Source organism: Cervus elaphus, chromosome 3, assembly GCF_910594005.1.
Source record: "Cervus elaphus chromosome 3, mCerEla1.1, whole genome shotgun sequence".
NCBI classification, from domain to species: Eukaryota; Metazoa; Chordata; class Mammalia; order Artiodactyla; family Cervidae; genus Cervus; species Cervus elaphus.
Window position 1 is genome coordinate 11,176,772 of NC_057817.1, and position 20,608 is coordinate 11,197,379.

The following is a 20,608-nucleotide window of genomic DNA, read 5'->3' on the forward strand; positions in this document are numbered from 1 at the left end:
TATCTTTCAGAGCCCAAACCAGTTCAAATTGTTATTCCTTATGAAAGCCATAGTACCTCTGTAATCTTGTTTGTTCAGATGCCTAATATTGGAGTGTTTGATGGTGTACATATTGCAAGCGACCGAGGCCCAAACGTAACCAGGCTTTTGAAACAAGACAACAAAATAACTGTTGACAATTTAACCCCAGGCACAGAATATAATTTCTTTGTTTCTACCATCAGTGGGACTAAATTAAGTAATATATATTATGTACCTGCAGTAAGAACATGTAAGTATTTTAGGACTTGCCTAAGGTGCTTCTCGATTGTGATTTTGTGTGCCATTTCAAATTAGTTCTCTGTGTTCACTGTAATGCAATCAGTTTCAAAGATCCTTTAAAACAATTGCAAAACCTCATTACTGAGCCTGATCTGTAATTGCCTAATATACAGATAGAGCTGACCTTGTTTAAAATTGAGAAGTCATGAAGTTTTTGTCTATTACCAAAAAAACCACATGTGAATATTAATTGGAACTTTCAATGACTTAATCCAAGAGTGAGGACATTATGAAAACTAGACCATCCTTTGTGAGTCTGGGAGCCCTGATGGTGTCTCATAAAGCACATGATAAGCGTGCATTTATTATGTATACTTATCACGTACACTCCCTATGCTGCCATTTGTCTGGGAAAAGCTAGTGCGTATTTTCTTCATATCTTTGAATATTTTAAATTATTATGTATAATATGTGTACATACCAATACTTTACATTTTGAGATTCACATTGATTTTGATTTAAGTCACTCAAAAGTTCTACAGATGTTAATTTTGAACATTTGGAATACTTGACATTTGACCCCGCCGTAGTCTAACCTTGGGACCCAAGCCTGCTCAGGCTCCAGGGATGGGATGGCAGTCCAGGTCAGGGAGGTTGGAGGGATAAGCATGGCTTTTTTCCTTTTCTTTAATTTTATGCTGACAGTGTGATGGAGTATTGTCGATTTGCAATATTGTTCTTGTTTTCAGTGTACAGCCTCCTGGTTCAGTGATGATATGTATGGGTATATCATAGCTACTCTCTTTTGGATTCTTTTGCCTTGGAAGTTATTGCAGAAGCTCAAGCAAAGTTCCAAGTGCTGAACATTACTTCTTTGTGGATGGATGGATGATGGATGAGTGGAAGGAACAAAAATAATCCTTGTGGATTATATATTACAGATACAGATCTCTGTGTATACACACCTTCTAATTCGTTCTTGGCCCTTCAGTTTTTTTTTTGAACTGTATGTTTGAATTCTCAGAGTTTCTTTTTGTGTCATAAATTTGTTCATATGTATCTTTTTTTGTTTGTTAGTTTTGCCTAGAGGGGACATTATATGCTATTGTCTTTCTCTGTGTGGCTGACTTCACTTAGTGTCATCCTCCAAGGTCCATCCCTGTGGCTACCAGTGGCATAATTTCATATGTTTATTATTATATTATGAGTAATATTCCATTGCATACACACACCACATCTTTAAGCTTGAATGGGGTGGTGGGCATTTTGCTGGTTCTGTTTTGGCTATTGTAAGTAGTGCTGTAGTGAATGTTGGGGTGTATGTGTCTTATTGAATTATGGTTTTCTTGGGATATAGGCCTAGGTGTGGGAATGTCAAATTCTAGGCTTAGCTCTCTTGTTTTTTTTTTTTTTTTCCTGGCATTTGGAGACTGTCTTTTATAGTGATGGTGCCAATTTACATACCCACCAACAGTGTATGTGGGTTCCCTTTCCTCCAGGCTTTCTCCTTCATTTATTGTTTGTAGACTTGTGAGAATGGCTATTCTGTCTGGTGGGATTTGATTTCTCACTGTAATTTTGATTGGCATCCCTGTAATAATTAGGGATGCTGAGCATCTTGTCCTTTGGTAGTTTGGATTGTTTTTCTTTTTTCCTTAAATGGAGTAAGGAAATTTTACCTGTTGCAATTGGCTTTGTAAAAGTCGGTAGTGTTTGGAATTTAATTCTGTAATATCTGCCCCAGGACACTTCCTGAGGGCAGCTGTCGTTAGCAGCCACCCAGGCCCTGTGAAGTGGAGGTGTTAGTCTCTTAGTTGTGTCCAACTCTTTGAGACCCTATGGGTTGTAGCCTGCCAGGCTCCCCTGTCCATGAAATTCTCCAGGCAAGAATACTGGAGTGGGTTGTTGTTCCCTTCTCCAGGGGATCTTCCCAACGGAGGGATCAAACTCCTGGTCTCTTGAATTGCAGCCGGATGCTTTATCATCTGAGCCCCCAGGGACTGGAGGTTCCAGTAAGCACTTGTGGTCAAGTTGTAGTTACAGAGAGTGTCCACAAGGGGGCTGCATAGCCTCAGGGAACGCCCTGGGCTGTCAGTTGGCGCAAACCCCCAAGGGCTTGTGTCTCACTGCTTCCTTCTAGAGCTTCAGCCCATACAAACTGTGAAATTATTTGTTCCAGTTCTGTGAAAAATACCGTTGGTAGCTTGATAGGGATTGCATTGAATCTATAGATTGCTTTGGGTAGAATAGCCATTTTGACAATATTGATTCTTCCAATCCATGAACACGGTATGTTTCTCCATCTGTTTGTGTCCTCTTTGATTTCTTTCATCAGTGTTTTATAGTTTTCTATGTATAGGTCTTTTGTTTCTTTAGGTAGATATACTCCTAAGTATTTTATTCTTTTTGTTGCAATGGGGAATGGTATTGTTTCCTTAATTTCTCTTTCTGTTTTTTCATTGTTAGTATATAGGAATGCAAGGGATTTCTGTGTGTTAATTTTATATCCTGCAACTTTACTATATTCATTGATTAGCTCTAGTAATTTTCTGGAAGAGTCTTTAGGGTTTTCTATATAGAGGATCATGTCATCTGCAAACAGTGAGAGTTTCACTTCTTCTTTTCCTATCTGGATTCCTTTTACTTCTTTTTCTGCTCTGATTGCCATGGCCAAAACTTCCAACACTATGTTGAATAGTAGTGGTGAGAGTGGGCACCCTTGTCTTGTTCCTGATTTCAGGGGAAATGCTTTCAATTTTTCACCATTGAGGGTGATGCTTGCTGTGGGTTTGTCATATATAGCTTTTATTATGTTGAGGTATGTTCCTTCTATTGCTGCTTTCTGGAGAGTTTTAATCATAAATGAGTGTTGAATTTTGTCAAAGGCTTTCTCTGCATCTATTGAGATAATCATATGGTTGTTATCTTTCAATTTGTTAATGTGGTGTATTACATTGATTGATTTGCTGATATTAAAGAATCCTTGCATTCCTGGGATAAAGCCCACTTGGTCATGGTGTATGATTTTTTTATAGCAAAAGTAATCTTGAGAAAGAAGAATGGAACTAGAGGAATCAACCTGCCTGACTTCAGACTCTACTACAAAGCCACAGTCATCAAGATAGTATGGTACTGGCACAAAGACAGAAATATAGATCAATGGAACAGAATAGAAAGCCCAGAGATAAATCCACGAACCTATGGACACCTTATCTTTGACAAAGGAGGCAAGGATATACAGTGGAAAAAAGACAACCTCTTTAACAAGTGGTGCTGGGAAAACTGGTCAACCACTTGTAAAAGAATGAAACTAGAACACTTTCTAACACCATACACAAAAATAAACTCAAAATGGATTAAAGATCTAATTGTAAGACCAGAAACTATAAAACTCCTAGAGGAGAACATAGGCAAAACACTCTCCGATATGAATCACAGCAAGATCCTCTATGACCCACCTCCCAGAATACTGGAAATAAAAGCAAAACTAAACAAATGGGACCTAATGAAACTTAAAAGCTTTTGCACAACAAAGGAAACTATAAGCAAGGTGAAAAGACAGCCCTCAGATTGGGAGAAAATAATAGCAAACGAAGCAACAGACAAAGGATTAATCTCAAAAATATACAAGCAACTCCTGAAGCTCAATTCCAGAAATATAAATGACGCAATAAAAAAATGGGCCAAAGAACTAAACAGACATTTCTCCAAAGAAGACATACAGATGGCTAACAAACACATGAAAAGATGCTCAACATCACTCATCATCAGAGAAATGCAAATCAAAACCACAATGAGGTACCATTACACGCCAGTCAGGATGGCTGCTATCCAAAAGTCTACAAGCAATAAATGCTGGAGAGGGTGTGGAGAAAAGGGAACCCTCTTACACTGTTGGTGGGAATGCAAACTAGTACAGCCGCTATGGAGAACAGTGTGGAGATTTCTTAAAAAACTGGAAATAGAACTGCCATATGACCCAGCAATCCCACTTCTGGGCATACACACCGAGGAAACCAGATCTGAAAGAGACACGTGCACCCCAATGTTCATCACAGCACTGTTTATAATAGCCAGGACATGGAAGCAACCTAGATGCCCATCAGCAGACGAATGGATAAGGAAGCTGTGGTACATATACACCATGGAATATTACTCAGCCATTAAAAAGAATTCATTTGAATCAGTTCTAATGAGATGGATGAAACTGGAGCCCATTATACAGAGTGAAGTAAGCCAGAAAGATAAAGAACATTACAGCATACTAACACATATATATGGAATTTAGAAAGATGATAATGATAACCCTGTATGTAAAACAGAAAAAGAGACCCAGAAGTACAGAACAGACTTTTGAACTCTGTGGGAGAAGGTGAGGGTGGGATGTTTCGAAAGAACAGCATGTATATTATCTATGGTGAAACAGATCACCAGCCCAGGTGGGAGGCATGAGACAAGTGCTCGGGCCTGGTGCACTGGGAAGACCCAGAGGAATCGGGTGGAGAGGGAGGTGGGAGGGGGGATTGGGATGGGGAAATACGTGTAACACTATGGCTGATTCATATCAATGTATGACAAAACCCACTGAAATGTTGTGAAGTAATTAGCCTCCAACTAATAAAAAAAATTAAAAAAAAAAATAAATAAAGCTTCAGCCCCTTATACGGACTAATCCCAACCTGGACCGCATCGCCCTGCAGAGGATGCTTAGGTGCCTGAGCTTAGGAGGTTGCACTCTCAGGAAGGAAGCTTGAGCTGGGAACCCAAGCACCAAGAGATGTGGAGGCTAGGTGACTTGTCCAAGGTCCCCAAGGCCAGAGGGTCAGGACACCATCCTTGGGTGCGCTATGGACTCTGGTCCCCACCAGAGCAAACCATCCAGGTTTAAGAGAAGACTGAATTAAAGACACCCTGCCTGACTGTCTTGACCTCGCCACAGTCCAGCCTGGGGACCCAAGCCTGCTCAGGCTCCAGCGATAGGATAGCAGCCCAAGTCAGGGAGGTCAGAGGGGATAAACTAGGCATGGCTTTTTTTTTCCTTTCCTTCTCTTTAATTTCAGGCTGATGGTATGTTGGAGTGTAGTTATTTCTAATGTGCTTCTTGTTCAGTTATGGTGTGTGAACCAGGTCAGTTAATGTGTATGAATACATACAAACCCCAGACCTACTTATTTGGATTCTGTTGCCATAGAGGTTATTGCAGAAGGTCCAGCAGAGTGCCCTGTGCTGAACGACAGGTCCTTGGGAATAGAAGGAGTGACGATAATCCTTGTGAATTATCTGTTATTGATACAGATTTCTGTGTATATGTTAGTCATGCGTGCACGTGTGTGTGCGTGCTCAGTTGCTTCCGCCGTGTCCAACTCTTTGCGACCCTGTGGCCTTAGCCCTCCAGGCTCCTCTGTCCATGGGATTTTCCAGGCAAGAATGCTGGAGTGGGTTGCCATGCCCTCCTCCAGGGGATCTTCCCACCCAAGGAACGAACCCACATCTCCTGCTTTAGCACTTCACTTGGATTCTTTACCACTGAGCCACTGGGGACCTCCATATGTTAGTCCTGACCTCCTAGTTCATCCCTGGCCCTTTACTGTTTTTTGAATCCTATGTTGAATTCTCAGAATCTCTTAAAATTAGTTTATTTGTATCTCCTTTTCCATTTTGCCTAGATGGGACGTCATATGTCTTCCTCTGTGTGGCTGACTTCTCTCAGTGTCATCCTCCAAGGTCCATCCCTGTGGCTACCAGTGGCATAATTTCATGTGTTTTTTTTTATGGCTGAGTAATAGTCCATGGTATGCACACACCACATCTTTTTTGCGCTTGAATGGGTTGGTAGACATTTTGCTGGTTCTGTGTTTTAGCTGTTGTAAGTAGTGCTGTAGTCAATGTTGGGATGCATGTGTCTTTTTCAGCTATGGTTTTCTTGGGATATAGACGCAGGTGTAGGAATGTCATATCCTAGGCTTAGCTTTCTTCATTGTTTTTTTCTGGCTTTCAGAGACTGTTCTTTACAATGACTATGCCAATGTATATTCCCATGGACAGTGTATGTGGGTCCCTTTCCTCCAGGGCTTCCGTGGTGGCTCAGTGGTAAAGAATCCATCTGCTGATAGAGGAGACACAGGTTTGATACCTGGGTGGGGAAGATCCCCTGGAAGAGCAAATGGCAACCCACTCCAGTATTTTTATCTGGAAAATCCCATGGACAGAGGAGCCTGGTGGGCTATGGTTCATAAGGTCTCAAAGAGTTGGCCATGACAGCACACACATGTGTCCACTTGATGTAGAAATTGATGGCAAGTAGGAATAAATGCCATACAAAAACTGCATGGTGTCCTGAAATCATATATTTCTGACTATAAATGTAAATAAGTGTCAATGTTCTTAATGATTTGCTCTTCCTGATTACATGTCTTCACATGTCTTATTATACCATATTGTATTATGTATCTTTTCCCCCCAAATTATAATCCTTCCATTATTGTTTAAACTCATTTTTCCACAAAATAATCTCAAACTGATGTCATAAGTCATGTTATTCTAATGGCATTTTAACATATCTATAATCAGCTCAGATATATGTTTATATTTTGCTTGTAATTTTTATGTACTTTTTATATTTTCTGCCTCTTATATTATGAATCATTGTGGGCAACATTCTGTTTTACAGTTCTTGTCTTTAAAAATAAGTAATACTTGATCCTCTAACTATATCAATATCATTATATCAGTAGCAGAAATACCAGTATATAAGACAATACTCTAAAGCTGACATTTTTCAGTTTTTTAAAAATAATTGTTCTCCTTTGTGCTAGATAAAATCTTTAAATTGGGAAAATGAAACACTAAAACTCACCAGATAAAATTTGTTTTTAACTTCAGCCAATATTTGGTACAAAGGAATTCTTTTGCTTCTTTGTCTAGCCTTCATATTTCTGTCTCTGCTGTGTTTTAGTAATTTCAGAAAGCTTTCATTTCATTTTCCCCCTTTGAATGTTGTGCCTTTGCTCCTATGAATTTGCTCTCACTAGTTTTTGCTGTAGCATCAGAGTTAGCTGCATGTAATGGTGTATCCAGTGACTGAGTACAATTGATTATCATATTTTATAAGCTACTATATGTATAAACAACTTTTTAATTAGGCTAGAGATAATTCATTAATAAACTGCATTGTCCTTTTTTGGCATGTTGTGCTTTTTGCTCTCTTTGAAGGGACAAATAAAAGAGAAAACTGGTTAGAAAACATCCAGGAGCAATTTAGTGTTTTATGTATTTTGCGTAGGTCTGGAAGCACCATCAAATATCCATGAGGGCAAAGTTACAGACTCTTCCATTGAAATTCTCTGGAATCGAGCTGATGGGAATTTTCAGCATTATGAAATCACATGCGTAAACTGTGCTGCTGCTTTCATGGTATGTTATAAGGGACTCTCGGAGGAATTCAACTTTCATGCTGAAACCAAGATTACTCATGCTTACATCAGATCAGATGGTCTGGTGTGCCACAGTCCATGGGGTCACAGAGTTGGACATGACAACACATGTTGGATAGTAAAATTAAATAACCCCCAGTCTTTTCTCTTTTTTTCTTGTGTTTGATTGTGGAATGTTTCTTAAATGAACACTTGGAAAGTTATTCTTTTGGATTGTCAGGTCCAGAAGGTATCTCAAGAAGCTGCAGTCTTCTCTAACCTGGATCCTGCCACGGTGTACACCTTTTCAATTCGCACTGAAAAAGAAGGTTTTAAAGACAGTTCTCCCTACATAAAAGAAATACAGACAGGTACAGCTTGTGTAAGCGTTTTTGATATTAGTTTAATGCTCAATTTTTTAAAAAAAATTCCACTTTTCAAAAATACTTTATTAATGTAATCAGAAGGATTCCATAAAAATGCTTTGTTTTATATATAATTTTCTTTTTTAAAGGACAATTTATTTAGCCAGGTTTCATTGACTTGTAACATTTTATAAGTTTCAATGTTCAAATATTCATTTGGTTCTTATAGAGAAGAATTAGTAAACAGTTCATTCTTTACAAATTTTCTTTATGGGCAGGCAGATTGCCTCTTGTCTGTTTTTTACTTCCCCTTGCATGAATTAGCACAGCCTCTTCTGTTATGTGTATTTCCAGACAATAGAGTTGCTAACTGCCTGGGTTCTGGCCAGCGTCTCCCTTTGTGATTTAATGTTTCCATTGTTCAGTTAGACAGACAATGGAGTATGCTGTTTCCCCAGTGTTAGCAACTCATTCCCAATGGCAGATGGTGACTTATTCCATGGTAGTCACATGAAATAAAGGGTAATTGGAAAGGGTATATGCAAAATGTGTACATTTTCAAATCTAGGTGAAGTGAAATTGTCAACTGTTCTGCTAAAATAACTATTTCAGCTATTCTTGACACTGATGGCATGGGAAGATTGATTTACGTATTTAGAAGCTGGTCAGGTCTGGTGTTCTTTTATCGTGCTAATAAAGAACGGAAATGAGAGAGAATATCTTGGCAGTTTTTTTTTTACTTTCCCACACATGGAAGAATTTTAAAGGAGAAATAAAATATATATTATATACCATATTAACATTTTTCTTCAGAGAAATAAGGGAGGTATTTCATATTTAGATGACAGTGAACTTTCCTGTTGACTGACCTTGTTACTATTTGGTGTTTAACTAGAATGATGCTTTGAAAATCTTTATAAACATTTCTGAGGTTGGTGGTTATACTAAACCAAGATATCACCTCTTTCTACATTATAGAGGCAGGGTAAATACTGCATACAACACTGCTGGGTACATATAAGTTCTGTTTCAAAGTTTAAAATGATTCTTGCTGTTTTGTTTTGTTTTTTTCACTCTCTTGACTTTTAATTTCTCATATCTACCATGAGGAATAAAAGGAATATCTTGGTTACCCTCAGAGTTTGCAGAGTCAAAGAAATCCAAAGCAGTTTTAAAATAGGTGCTTTCTATGGTAGAAAATGTTATTTTATGTGTATGTTTTACATGATATAGCCCCAAGTGCGGTTGAATTTATGAATCATAGTAGGAATTCAAATGCAGTAACCATTAGTTGGCCTTCAGCCAGAAGTCTTCTGGATGGATATATTATTTCAATATCCAGTGAAAGCTTAATGAAAGAAGAAATCCTGCCTTCTACAAAAAGGTATGAAAACATTAAAAAGAGATTATGTTAAGTTACATGAAACACAAGATTAACATTTTATATGTGCTTTTAGAAAGCTGTTTTAGTAGTGTAGTATACATAGAAATTATAAGAGTTTGCAGGACAACTTTTTGGACTGTAGTGTGATCAGCATAACTAAATCTGATGTACAGTGCCAAATTATGTATGTGGATAGATAGTAATGAATTAATTCAGGATATCATCATGCTTGTATGCATGACATATACACTTTTTGACTTAAATTTCTCTACTTAAGAAGCTATGATTTCCAAATAGATGTTTGTGTTTAAGCATAGAAAATTGTGTCCATAATAGAAAAAATAATACATAAAATCCCAAATGTTTCTGAACTAAATAACTTAATGGGTGATTTTTCTCTAATGTGTAGGACATTCACATTTAACAGACTTTCTCCGGGGACTGATTTTTTAATTAGCATTATGGCCACTAAGGGACTAAAGAGAAGCCATCCTACTGTCCTAATGGTTAGCACTTGTAAGTTCATTTTATATTTAATTAACTTTTCGTAGGTTAAGGGAAAATAAGGGAAATTGCTGTGTTTAAAGTCAGTAACTAGTTATGTGTGCGTGCAGGCTCAGTGCTGTCTGACTCTGCGACTCCATGGGCTGCTGCCCACCAGGCTCCCGTCCGTGGAATTTTCCAGGCAAGAATACTGGAGTGGGTTGCCATTTCCTTCTCCAGGGGGTCTTCCCAATCCAGGAATCAAACCTATGGCTCTTGCATCTCCTGTATTGGCAGACAGATTCTTTACCACTGGTGCCACCTGGGAAGCCCCAATATCTAGTTAACCATCAATTAAAATAGAAGCAGTTTATGATGCTATGGCTTGAAGAGATGGGGCATTTACTTACGTGGAGAATGCCTGAATTATAGTCCTTTCTCTGTCATTTATTGTGACCTTGGGCAAAACTATGAAGTTCTCACCTAAACAATGAGAATAATTATTCCTGCCTGGGTATAAACTCTTGTTACTAAAATCAAATGCAAAGCTTTTTGTGAAAAGTTCAGAGTACTCTAAAACCCTAAGGTATTGTCATCATGAAATACTTAATATTTTTCTAATATTTTGACTATATCTATTAACTATATCATTTTATGAAAAATGAAACTCTGAAACTAGAAAAAATAGATGATGTTGTCTTTTCAGTTGCATTTATTGGGTTCAGCTTGCATCCTCTGACCTCGTTAGCATTGCTTACGTGTCTGCCTGCCCTGAACATATGCGGATGTTCCAAAGCGCCCTGTTACCTGTGGGTCACAGTCACACGGATGTGTGCTCAAGTACCCATGCCCAAGTGTGAGAGGAGGCTTTGTATCAGGGTTTGAGGTGTGGAGGAAGGGAAAGCATGGGAAAATGCAGCAATAAACAATTCTGGAAGATAAACTAAAAAAGTCTGAGCACTTATCGTACCCAAGCATGGTGACTGCACTGTGCTAAGTCGCTTCGTCGTGTCTGACTGTGCGCCCCTATGAACTGTAGCCCGCCAGTTTCCCTGTCCATGGGGTTCTCCAGGCAAGAAGACTGGCACGGATTGCCCTTCCCTTCTCCAGAGGATCTCCCAGACCCAGGGATCGAACCGGCATGTCTTACATCTAACCTGCATTGGTAGGCGGGCTCCTTACCACTAGTGCTACCTGGGAAGCCCAGGTGCTTAAGTCACTGTGTTTAATCTCCCTGCTGACCTAAACTGTAGTTAAGGCTCAGAGGTGTGAGATTTAACCCAGGTATCTAACTCTCAGGCTGAGTCGACACTCTGCTGCCTCGCACAAAGATCATCCTAAAACATCAGAAATAGATGAGAAAAGGCATTTAAAAAAAAAAAGCCTCTGTGTCGTTTTGTCTCAGGGAAAGCATCTTAGTTTGCTGCCTAGATTTGTTGTGTTGTTATCATTGTTCCCGTCGTCATCGCCATCGTCATCCTTGTCATCACCCTGGTTATCAGAGTGCTTGTTCTTTGTCGGGAGCTTTGCTAAGCACTTTCTGTGCTATTTGTCACTTAGTTCTCAGTCACGACCTTCACAACCTTCGTTCTACCAATCATGATGAGATGCATTTTTCTTTTTTTTGCAGATGAGGAAACTGAGGTTTAGAGAATTTCAGTAGCTTCTATAGGATGATAGAGCTTCGAACCCACATTTCCCTGACATCACATTTCTGTCCTTGTAACCACTCTGCTTTCATGGAAAGGCCACTATGACATAGGAAGGACTCTGACCCTCCCATTCCTGGCTCTTTGGCTTTGTATCACTATTCCACTTGGACCTCAGGCTCATTGTTTCTACCCTGGGATTAACAGTACATTCTGCGTTTTAAGAGGTTTTTGCTTTGTCTATGTTTTCCGAAACAAATCTGGCAAAGCTCCCCCCGTCTCCACACTCTCTCCACTTTACAATTTGACTTTTGTCTTCCACTGTCAGTTAGTATTTTTTGGCCTTTTTATGCCTCTCCTTTTTTGCAAGCCATCTCAAATCCATTTGGAAGCAGATGGAATACTAATAATTATATGAAATAAACCTAGATATATCATGGGAATATGGGGGGGATGGTAAGTGGTTATTAATAATTCCAGCTGAAAGGGAATATGCATAAAAGAAAAATAGAGTAAAAAAGGATTGGAAATCAGTGACACAGGTTTAAATTTACCACTGATTGAATTCATATAAACTTAAACTTATAAGTAAGGACAAAAATTCCTATAAAATTTGAATTTTAGAGGTGAGATTATTCCAATAAAATTTTAGCAGTATATTTCTTCCAGTTAAGGAAAGAAATGCCATGCTTCCGTTTGAAATATAAATTAGAAATAGGGATGTAATACTGGTTTGAAAGGTAAGTTTCTAGAACCTCCTCAGATAAATGTTTAAAGGAAAAAGGAGTTTGGAAACTTAAGGGGGTTAGATATATCTCTTAATTTATGCAGTGCATAAAATTCTGTTAAAATTCTCACTTCTATTAATTTCATACTGAATTCTGCTATGAGAAAAATATATATGAAATCCATATAATTTTACTGTGAAAAAAGGCTTTCTAGAAAATGTTTTCCTCTTCCACCATTGTGGAGATGAGGGGACTGAGACTCTCACAGAGCGCTAAAGCTGACTAGAGAAACCTAATTATCCTGCCTCTCTTCCGTAGTGCGAGGGCCAGTGTAGATAACATGATGATAGAAATGTTTGCTTGTTTCTTTGTTTTTAAGATTTCTTTTCATATTTTATTTCCTTGTCCTAGATCCAGACCCACCGTCAGATTTACTGATTTTAGGGCAGGAAGAAAACACAATATATTTGTCCTGGAAACTCCCGCAAGGAGGTTTTGAGAAGTTTCAGGTAAAGCTGCTGTCATGCAGCCTTGATGTTTTTTGAAGTCTTTAGTTCACTCTTTTTTGTCCTTCATTTTACACTAATAACTTAAGAAATTAGGATGTCTCTCCTTTACTGTAAGGTTCTCCTCCAAAATAAGTTTTCTATTTGTTGCATTATAAATACAAAATTATCATGGGAGTTTTTCAAATTTAAGTAAAAGCTGGTGCGTGACTTTAAACATTCGGGTTTTCCAGTGGAGACAGACGCGTGCATGTGTAGTCCAAAGCCGTGAATAAAGGAGTGAGTGTGCTGAAGGACAGTGCTTCTGTGATAGCACGGGTCACAGCAAAGATTCCAGAAGTTAAACCTGGGCGATGTGCCCCTATCTTCATTTCAGCTCCATCCTACAGATTTAGTTGAGTGGAGACTTGCAGCCCAGAGGGTAGGAGAGAAAGAGCTACAGAGAAGCTCCTTTTTAATTGTCTGTGATATAAATGCATGCATTTTTTTATGCTCTTTGTTATTAATAATGTAACTTGGTGTCAAGTGAGGATATATTATATACACCCTACATCCTGCATTGTATGGTTTTCAGAGCGAGTAAGCTTCTGGAGATAGCATTTTTTTTTTTGTTTTAAAATTATTTATCTACTTAAAGAATTATTTATTTGACTGCGCCAGGTCTTCAGTCTTCATTATGGCATGTGGGGTCTTTAGATGCAGCTTGTGAACTCTTAGCTGCAGCATATGAATTCTTGTTGCACCATGTGGAATCCAGTCCCCTGACCAGGGATTGAACCTAGCCCCCACCTTGAACTGGGGGCTCAGTGTCTTATCCACCAGACCACCAGGGAAATCCTTGGGGATAGCACTGTTGCTTTGTAATCTATGGGGGCAAACAAGTTTTTCACACTTTCGTAGTAGTAGGAGATGGTGATTTTAGTTTTAAAGAACAGAAAACAACCTAAAATAGTTAAGAAATAAACATTTATCATATTAATGAAAGAGTGCCTCATGGAGACAAAGGCAAAGACTATATAACTGGGTGTTTGGAAAAATCAGAATCAGATATTTAAAGCCATTGAGACCACAGGGATTGTTTTCTTAATGTCTGTCTGCTTCCTTCTGCTCATTAGCCTTAGTTTATTTTTACTTATTTTTCCTGGTGACCAACTTTCTCTGCCTAGCAATCCATGTGATGAGTGGAAGAATGCCATACACAACTTCTAAGCGTAAATGGTACATTATGAGCCACAGAAAAGACAGATGCTCCCTAAATTTCCAAGGAAGGGACTGTGATTATTGCAAATATTAGATACCCAGTCCAGTTTCAGTCAACTGTTGTTGCAGGCCCCATGTCATGTGAAAATGGTGGCTCTGGATCTGTGGATGGTGGAGGTTATAGAGTCATTAGAATTTGAACAACAAAAGGTGTTTCCTAAAAGTAAAAAGCAATATAGAATTTAATAATTTATAGAATCAATACGTCTAAAAGGAACCAGAGCAGTAAAATTGCCAGACACTTGAACTAATTAGTACATTTGAGTTTTATATCCAAGTATGAATTTCTTAACAATTACAGTTCATAACGAGAAACAAGATAATAGTTATTATATGATAGACATAAAAAGAATCCACATTTATTTATTTATAGTAGCTGGTACTAATGGAGAAGGCAATGGCACCCCACTCCAGAACTCTTGCCTGGAAAATCCCATGGATGGAGGAGCCTGGTAGGCTGCAGCCCATGAGGTCGCTGCGAGTCAGGCACAACTGAGCGACTTCACTTTCATGCATTGGAGAAGGAAATGACAACCCACTCCAGTGTTCTTGCCTGGAGAATCCCAGGAACGGGAAGCCTAGTGGGCTGCCGTCTGTGGGGTCACACAGAGTCAGCCATGACTGAAGCGACTTAGCAGAAGCAGCTGGTACTAAAGACAAAGAGGGTTGTGTAGAGGGCAGAATGAATGACCTTCCAAAGATCCAGCCTAACTTACAGAACCTGAAATATGTTATATTACATGGTAAAGGGGAAGCAGATGGAATTAAATTGGCTAATTAGCAGGTTTTAAAATAGAGAGATTATAGAGAGTCTGGATCCAGATGGTGGAGTAGGAAGACCCTGAGCTCACCTCCTCCCATAGACACGCGAAAACTACAACTACATATAGAATAACTATCTCTGAGAGTCACGTAATGACTAGCAGAACAGATTTTCTGCAATTAAGGATGTAAAGAGTAGGCTACATTGAGATGAGTAGGAGGGGCAGAGATGCAGTCTAGCTAGAACCCACACACCATGCGTGGTAACGCACAAGTGGGGAGTACTGTCCCAACCACGGAGGTCCCCCTTGAGGAGTGAGGGGCCTGAGCCCCATGGAAGGCTCCCCAGCCTGCGGGACCTGCATGGGTAGAAGAGCCACATGACATTTGGCTTTGAAAACCAGCAGGGCTTATATCTGGGAAATTGAGAAGGCTGTGGAATATCGAGACCCTCCTGTTGAAGAGCTCTCACACAAACTCACTGATTCTGAGTCCCAGGGAAGAGGCAGTAGCTTGAAAAACAGCTAGGTCATAAGAGAAGATTCATTGACTAGGCTGTGTGCCGGAAGAGTAGGGATCTGGTGGGACTTTCTTTGGGATTGGAAGTACTGGTAGGTGCAGCTTTTTTTCCCCTAAACTCTCCTTCCACCTCTGGGCAGGCGCTGGCAGACACCATTTCTATCACTCTCTGTCAACCTAACCAACACCAAGTGCTCTGTCCCAGTATGCCCTGAGGGTCAGTCCTGCCCATCCATCCACCATGGCTAGATTCTCCAAAATGACTCCTAACCTGTTCCAGATAACAGGTGGATTTGGACGGCCCCAGTGCCCCTCCTAAGCAACCCCCGCCTGGGGGATCAGTTCTGTACAACAGTATACTTGCAGCAGTTGCAACTGGGCCTCACTGCTAGTCACACTGGGAACTGGTCCCACCCACTGGTGGACCTGCAGCAAGCATGGCCCAACCACAAAAGGAGGGCACACACAGCTCACATGGGAGATACTCCAGGGGCATCTCGCTCTGGTGACCAGGGAGGACTGTGCCACTGAGCATCACGGAACCCCTTCCAAATAAAGCCACTCTTTCAAGACTGGGAGATGTAACTGCTATATCTGATTGTTGTTGTTCAGTCACTGAGTCGTGTCCAGCTCTTTGCTACCCCACGAACTGCAGCACACCAGATTTCCCTGTCCTTTACTGTCTCCCGAAGTTTGCTCAAACTCATGTCCACTGGGTCAGTGATACCATCCAACCGTCTCATCCTCTGTTGCCCTCTTCCTCTCTTGCCCTCAATCTTTCCCAGAGTGGGTTCTTGGCTTCAGGGAGCCAAAGTATTAGAGCTTCAGCATCAGTCTTTCCAATGAATATTTAGAGTTGATTTCCTTTAGGATTGACTGATTTGATCTTTTTGCTGGCCAAGGAATTCTCAAGAGTCTCTTCTCTAGCACCACAATTCAGAAGCATCAATTCTTTGATGCTTCAAAAGCATCAATTCTATTTGTTAGGTAAAGCTAATAAATAGAAACAAACACAGTTAGGAAAACTTGGGGGACAATGGCACACCTTTCAAATGGAGGAACAAGACAAGACTTCAGAAAAATAATTCAATGAAATGGAGACAAACAATTTAACAAAAGGGCGTTGAAAGTAGCTGTCATAAAGATGTGCACTGAACTGAGGAGAACTGATGGCTACAGTGATAACTTGAACAAAGAGGTAGAAAATATAAAGAAGAACTTGTAAGAATTAAAGACTGCAATAACTGAAATTTAAAATACACTGGAGAGAATCAACAGTGCATTAGAGGATACAGAAGAATGGATCAGCAGTCTGAGACAGGGTAGCAGAAATCACCCAGTCAGGACATAAAAGGAATTTTTAAAAATGAGGGTAACTTAAGGAATGTCTGCAACAACATTAAGCATACCAATATTTGTTTTTTTCAAGGGGTCCCAGTAGAAGAAAGAAGGTTCCAGTAGACCCATTTGAAGAAATTAGGGCTGAGAAAAATTTTAACCTAGTAAAGGAACCAAGTCCAGAAAACACAGATACCCAGACAAGATGAACTCGAAGAGACTCACATCAAGACACATTGTAATTAGCATGTCAGAAGTTAGAAATTTAAAAGCAGCAAGAGAAAAACTTAAAAGGGAACCCTCCTTTCAACTGATTAATTTTTAGCAGAAACTTTATAGGCCAAAAGGGACTGTCATGATATATTAAAATTACTGAAAGGAAAAAAAAAACTTACAACCAATAATACATTATTTGGTAAGGTTATTAATCAGAAATTAGGAAAGATAAAAATTTCCCAAACGAGCAAAAGCTAAAGAAATTTATCACCGCTAAGTAGCCTTACAGACTTCAGTGGTGGTCCAGTGGTTTAAGAATCTGCTTGCCAGTGCAGGGGACGTGGGTTTGAATCCTGGTCCAGGAAGATTCCACATGCCATGAGGCAACTAAGCCTCTCCCTTGTCACACAGCCATTGAGTGCTCTTTCTTAAAAGTATTAATAAAATAAAACATTATTCTTTTGCTTAAGAGTTTCCTTGCCATGGCTTACTAGGCTCTGCCTGACGCTGGTGATCCCACTACAGCGCCTACATTCTTTCCCATCTCAGGAAAGGACCATGTCCTGAAATCACTTGCTCAGTTATCTTTGATTCTTCCCATTCCCTCATCCCTCAGTCTATCAGTGGGTTCTGCCACTTCTACTTCTGAAATGGATCCTTAATGTGTCCAGCTCTCTCTGTCTCCACTATATCACCCTCGTCCTCATTTCTTAACTGAGACCAACAGCCTTGGTGACAGGTGACAGTCTCTTACCTCCTGTTTTGTTTTTTTTTTTTCTTCTTTTAAGATGTGTGTGTGTGAATGCTCAGTCATGTTTGACTCCATGGACTGTAGCCTGCCAGGCTCCCCTGTCCAAGGGATCCTCTAGGCAAGAATACTGGAGTGGGCTGCCATATCCTTCTCCAGGAAATCTCTCCAACCCAGGGATTGAACCCATATCACTTGGGTCTCCTGCATTGGCAGGTGGACTCTTTACCACTCCTACACCTGGGAAGCCCCCCACCTTTTTTAAAAATTAATTAATTTATTTTAATTGGAGGCTAATTACTTTATAATATTGTAGTAGTTTTTGCCATACATTGACATGAATCAGCCATGGGTGTACATGTGTTCCCCACCCTGAACCCCCCTCCCACGTTCCTCCCCATCTCATCCCTCAGGGTCATCCCAGTGCACCAGCCCTGAGCACTAGTGATCTATCCTGTAGAATGTTCCGTGTCCACTTGAGAAAAAGGTGAAATTCATTGTTTTGGGGTAAAATGTCCTACAGATATCAACTAGGTCTAACTGGTCCATTGTATCATTTAAAGTTTGTGTTGCCTTGCTAATTTTCTGTTTGGATGATCTATCCATAGGTGTGAGTGGGGTATTAAAGTCTCCCACTATTATTGTGTTACTGTTAATTTCCCCTTCCATACTTGTTATCATTTGCCTTACATATTGCAGTGCTCCTATGTTGGGTGCATATATATTTATAATTGTTATATCTTCTTCTTGGATTGATCCTTTGATCATTATGTAGTGTCCTTCTTTGTCTCTTTTCACAGCCTTTATTTCAAAGTCTATTTTATCCGATATGAGTATTGCTACTCCTGCTTTCTTTTTGTCTCTGTTTGCATGAAATATCTTTTTTCAGCCCTTCACTTTCTGTCTGTATGTGTCCCTTGTTTTGAGGTGGGTCTCTTGTAGACAGCATATATAGGGGTCTTGTTTTTGTATCCATTCAGTCAGTCTTTGTCTTTTGGTTGGGGCAGTCAACCCATTTACATTTAATGTAATTATGGATAAGTGTGATCCCACTGTCATTTACTTTGTTGTTTTGGGTTCGAGTTTATACACCCTTTCTGTGTTTCCTGTCTAGAAAAGATCCTTTATATTTGTTGGAGAGCTGGTTTGGTCTTGCTGAATTCTCTCAGCTTTTGCTTGTCTGTAAAGCTTTTGATTTCTCCTTCATATTTGAATGAGATCCTTGCTGGGTACAGTAATCTGGGTTGTAGGGTTTTCTCTTTCATCACTTTAAGTATGCCCTGACATTTCCTTCTGGCCTGAAGAGTTTCTATTGAAAGATCAGCTGTTATCCTTATGGGAATCCCCTTGTGTGTTATTTGTTGTTTTTCCCTTGCTGCTTTTATTTGTTCTTTGTGTTTGATCTTCGTTAGTTTGATTAATATGTGTCTTGGGATGTTTCGCCTTGGGTTTATCCTGTTTGGGACTCTCTGGGTTTCTTGGACCTGGGTGGCTATTTCCTTACCCATTTTAGGGAAGTTTTCAAATATTGTCTCCTCAAGTGTTATCTTGTGGCCTTTCTTCTTGTCTTCTTCTTCTGGGACTCCTATGATTCGAATGTTGGGACGTTTGACATTGTCCCAGAAGTCTCTGAGGTTGTCCTCGTTTCTTTTAATTCTTTTTTCCTCTCTGCTTCATTTGCTTCCACCATTCTATCTTCCACATCACTTATCCTATCTTCTGCCTCAGTTATTCTACTGTTGGTTCCCTCCAGAGTGTTTTTGATCTCATTATTGCATTATTCATTATTGATTGACTCTTTCTTTTTCATTTATCTTTATTAGCTGGAGGATAATTACTTTACAATATTGTAGTGGTTTTTGTCATACATTGACATGAATCAGCCATGGATTTACATGTATTCCCCATCCCAATCCCCCCTCCCACCTCCCTCTCTACCCGATCCCTCTGGGTCTTCCCAGTGCACCAGGCCCGAGCATTTGTCTCATGCATCCAACCTGGGCTGGTGATCTGTTTCACCCTTGATAATATACATGTTTCGATGCTGTTCTCTCGAAACATCCCACCCTCGCCTTCTCCCACAGAGTCCAAAAGTCTGTTCTGTACATCTGTGTCTCTTTTTCTGTTTTGCATATAGGGTTATCATTACCATCTTTCTAAATTCCATATATATGTGTTAGTATACTGTATTGGTCTTTATCTTTCTGGCTTACTTCACTGTGTATAATGGGCTCCAGTTTCATCCATCTCATTAGAACTGATTCAAATGATTGACTCTTTTTTATTTCTTCTAGGTCCTTGTTAAACATTTCTTGCATCTTCTCAATCCTTGTCTGCAGACTATTTTTCTGTAACTCCATTTTGTTTTCAAGATTTTGGATCATTTTACTATCATTATTCTGAATTCTTTTTCAGGTAGACTCCCTATCTCCGCCTCTTCTGTTTGGTTTGGGTGGGCACTTATCATGTTCCTTTACCTGCTGAATATTTCTCTGCCTTTTCATTTTGTTTAGATTGCTGTGTTTTGGGTGGCCTTTCTGTATGCTGGAAGTTTGTGGTTCCTTTTTATTGTGGAGGTTCTTCCCTGTGGGTGGGGTTGGACAAGTGGCTTGTCAAAGTTTCCTGGTTAGGGAGGCTTGCATCAGTGTTCTGGTGGGTGGAGCTGGATCTCTTCTCTCTGGAGTGCAATGAAGTGTCCAGTAGTGAGTTTTGAGGTGTCTGTGCATTTGGTGTGACTTTGGGCAGCCTGTATATTAATGCTTAGGGCTATGTTCCTGCGTTGCTGGAGAGTTAGTGTGGTATGTCTTGCTCTGAAACTTGTTGGCTCTTGGGTGGAGCTTGGTTTCAGTGGAGGTATGGAGGCTTTTGGATGAGCTCTTGTCGATTAATGTTCCCTGGAGTCAGGAGTTTTCTGGTGTTCTCGGGTTTTGGATTTAAGCCTCCTGCCTCTGGTTTTCAGTCTTATTCTCACAGTAGC

At 39.9% G+C, this 20,608-nt stretch overlaps 1 protein-coding gene across 1 annotated transcript in view; it reads left to right on the plus strand.

The window, feature by feature from the left end:
- Nucleotides 1-20,608, plus strand: part of PTPRQ (protein tyrosine phosphatase receptor type Q) — a 301,145-nt gene that overhangs the window by 25,853 nt on the left and 254,684 nt on the right. Inside the window, exons 11-16 of the mRNA XM_043880358.1 lie at nt 11-271; nt 7,544-7,674; nt 7,915-8,044; nt 9,272-9,422; nt 9,832-9,938; nt 12,694-12,791. Of these exons, the coding sequence (XP_043736293.1) occupies nt 11-271; nt 7,544-7,674; nt 7,915-8,044; nt 9,272-9,422; nt 9,832-9,938; nt 12,694-12,791 (878 nt within the window). The remainder of the gene's footprint in view (nt 1-10; nt 272-7,543; nt 7,675-7,914; nt 8,045-9,271; nt 9,423-9,831; nt 9,939-12,693; nt 12,792-20,608) is intronic.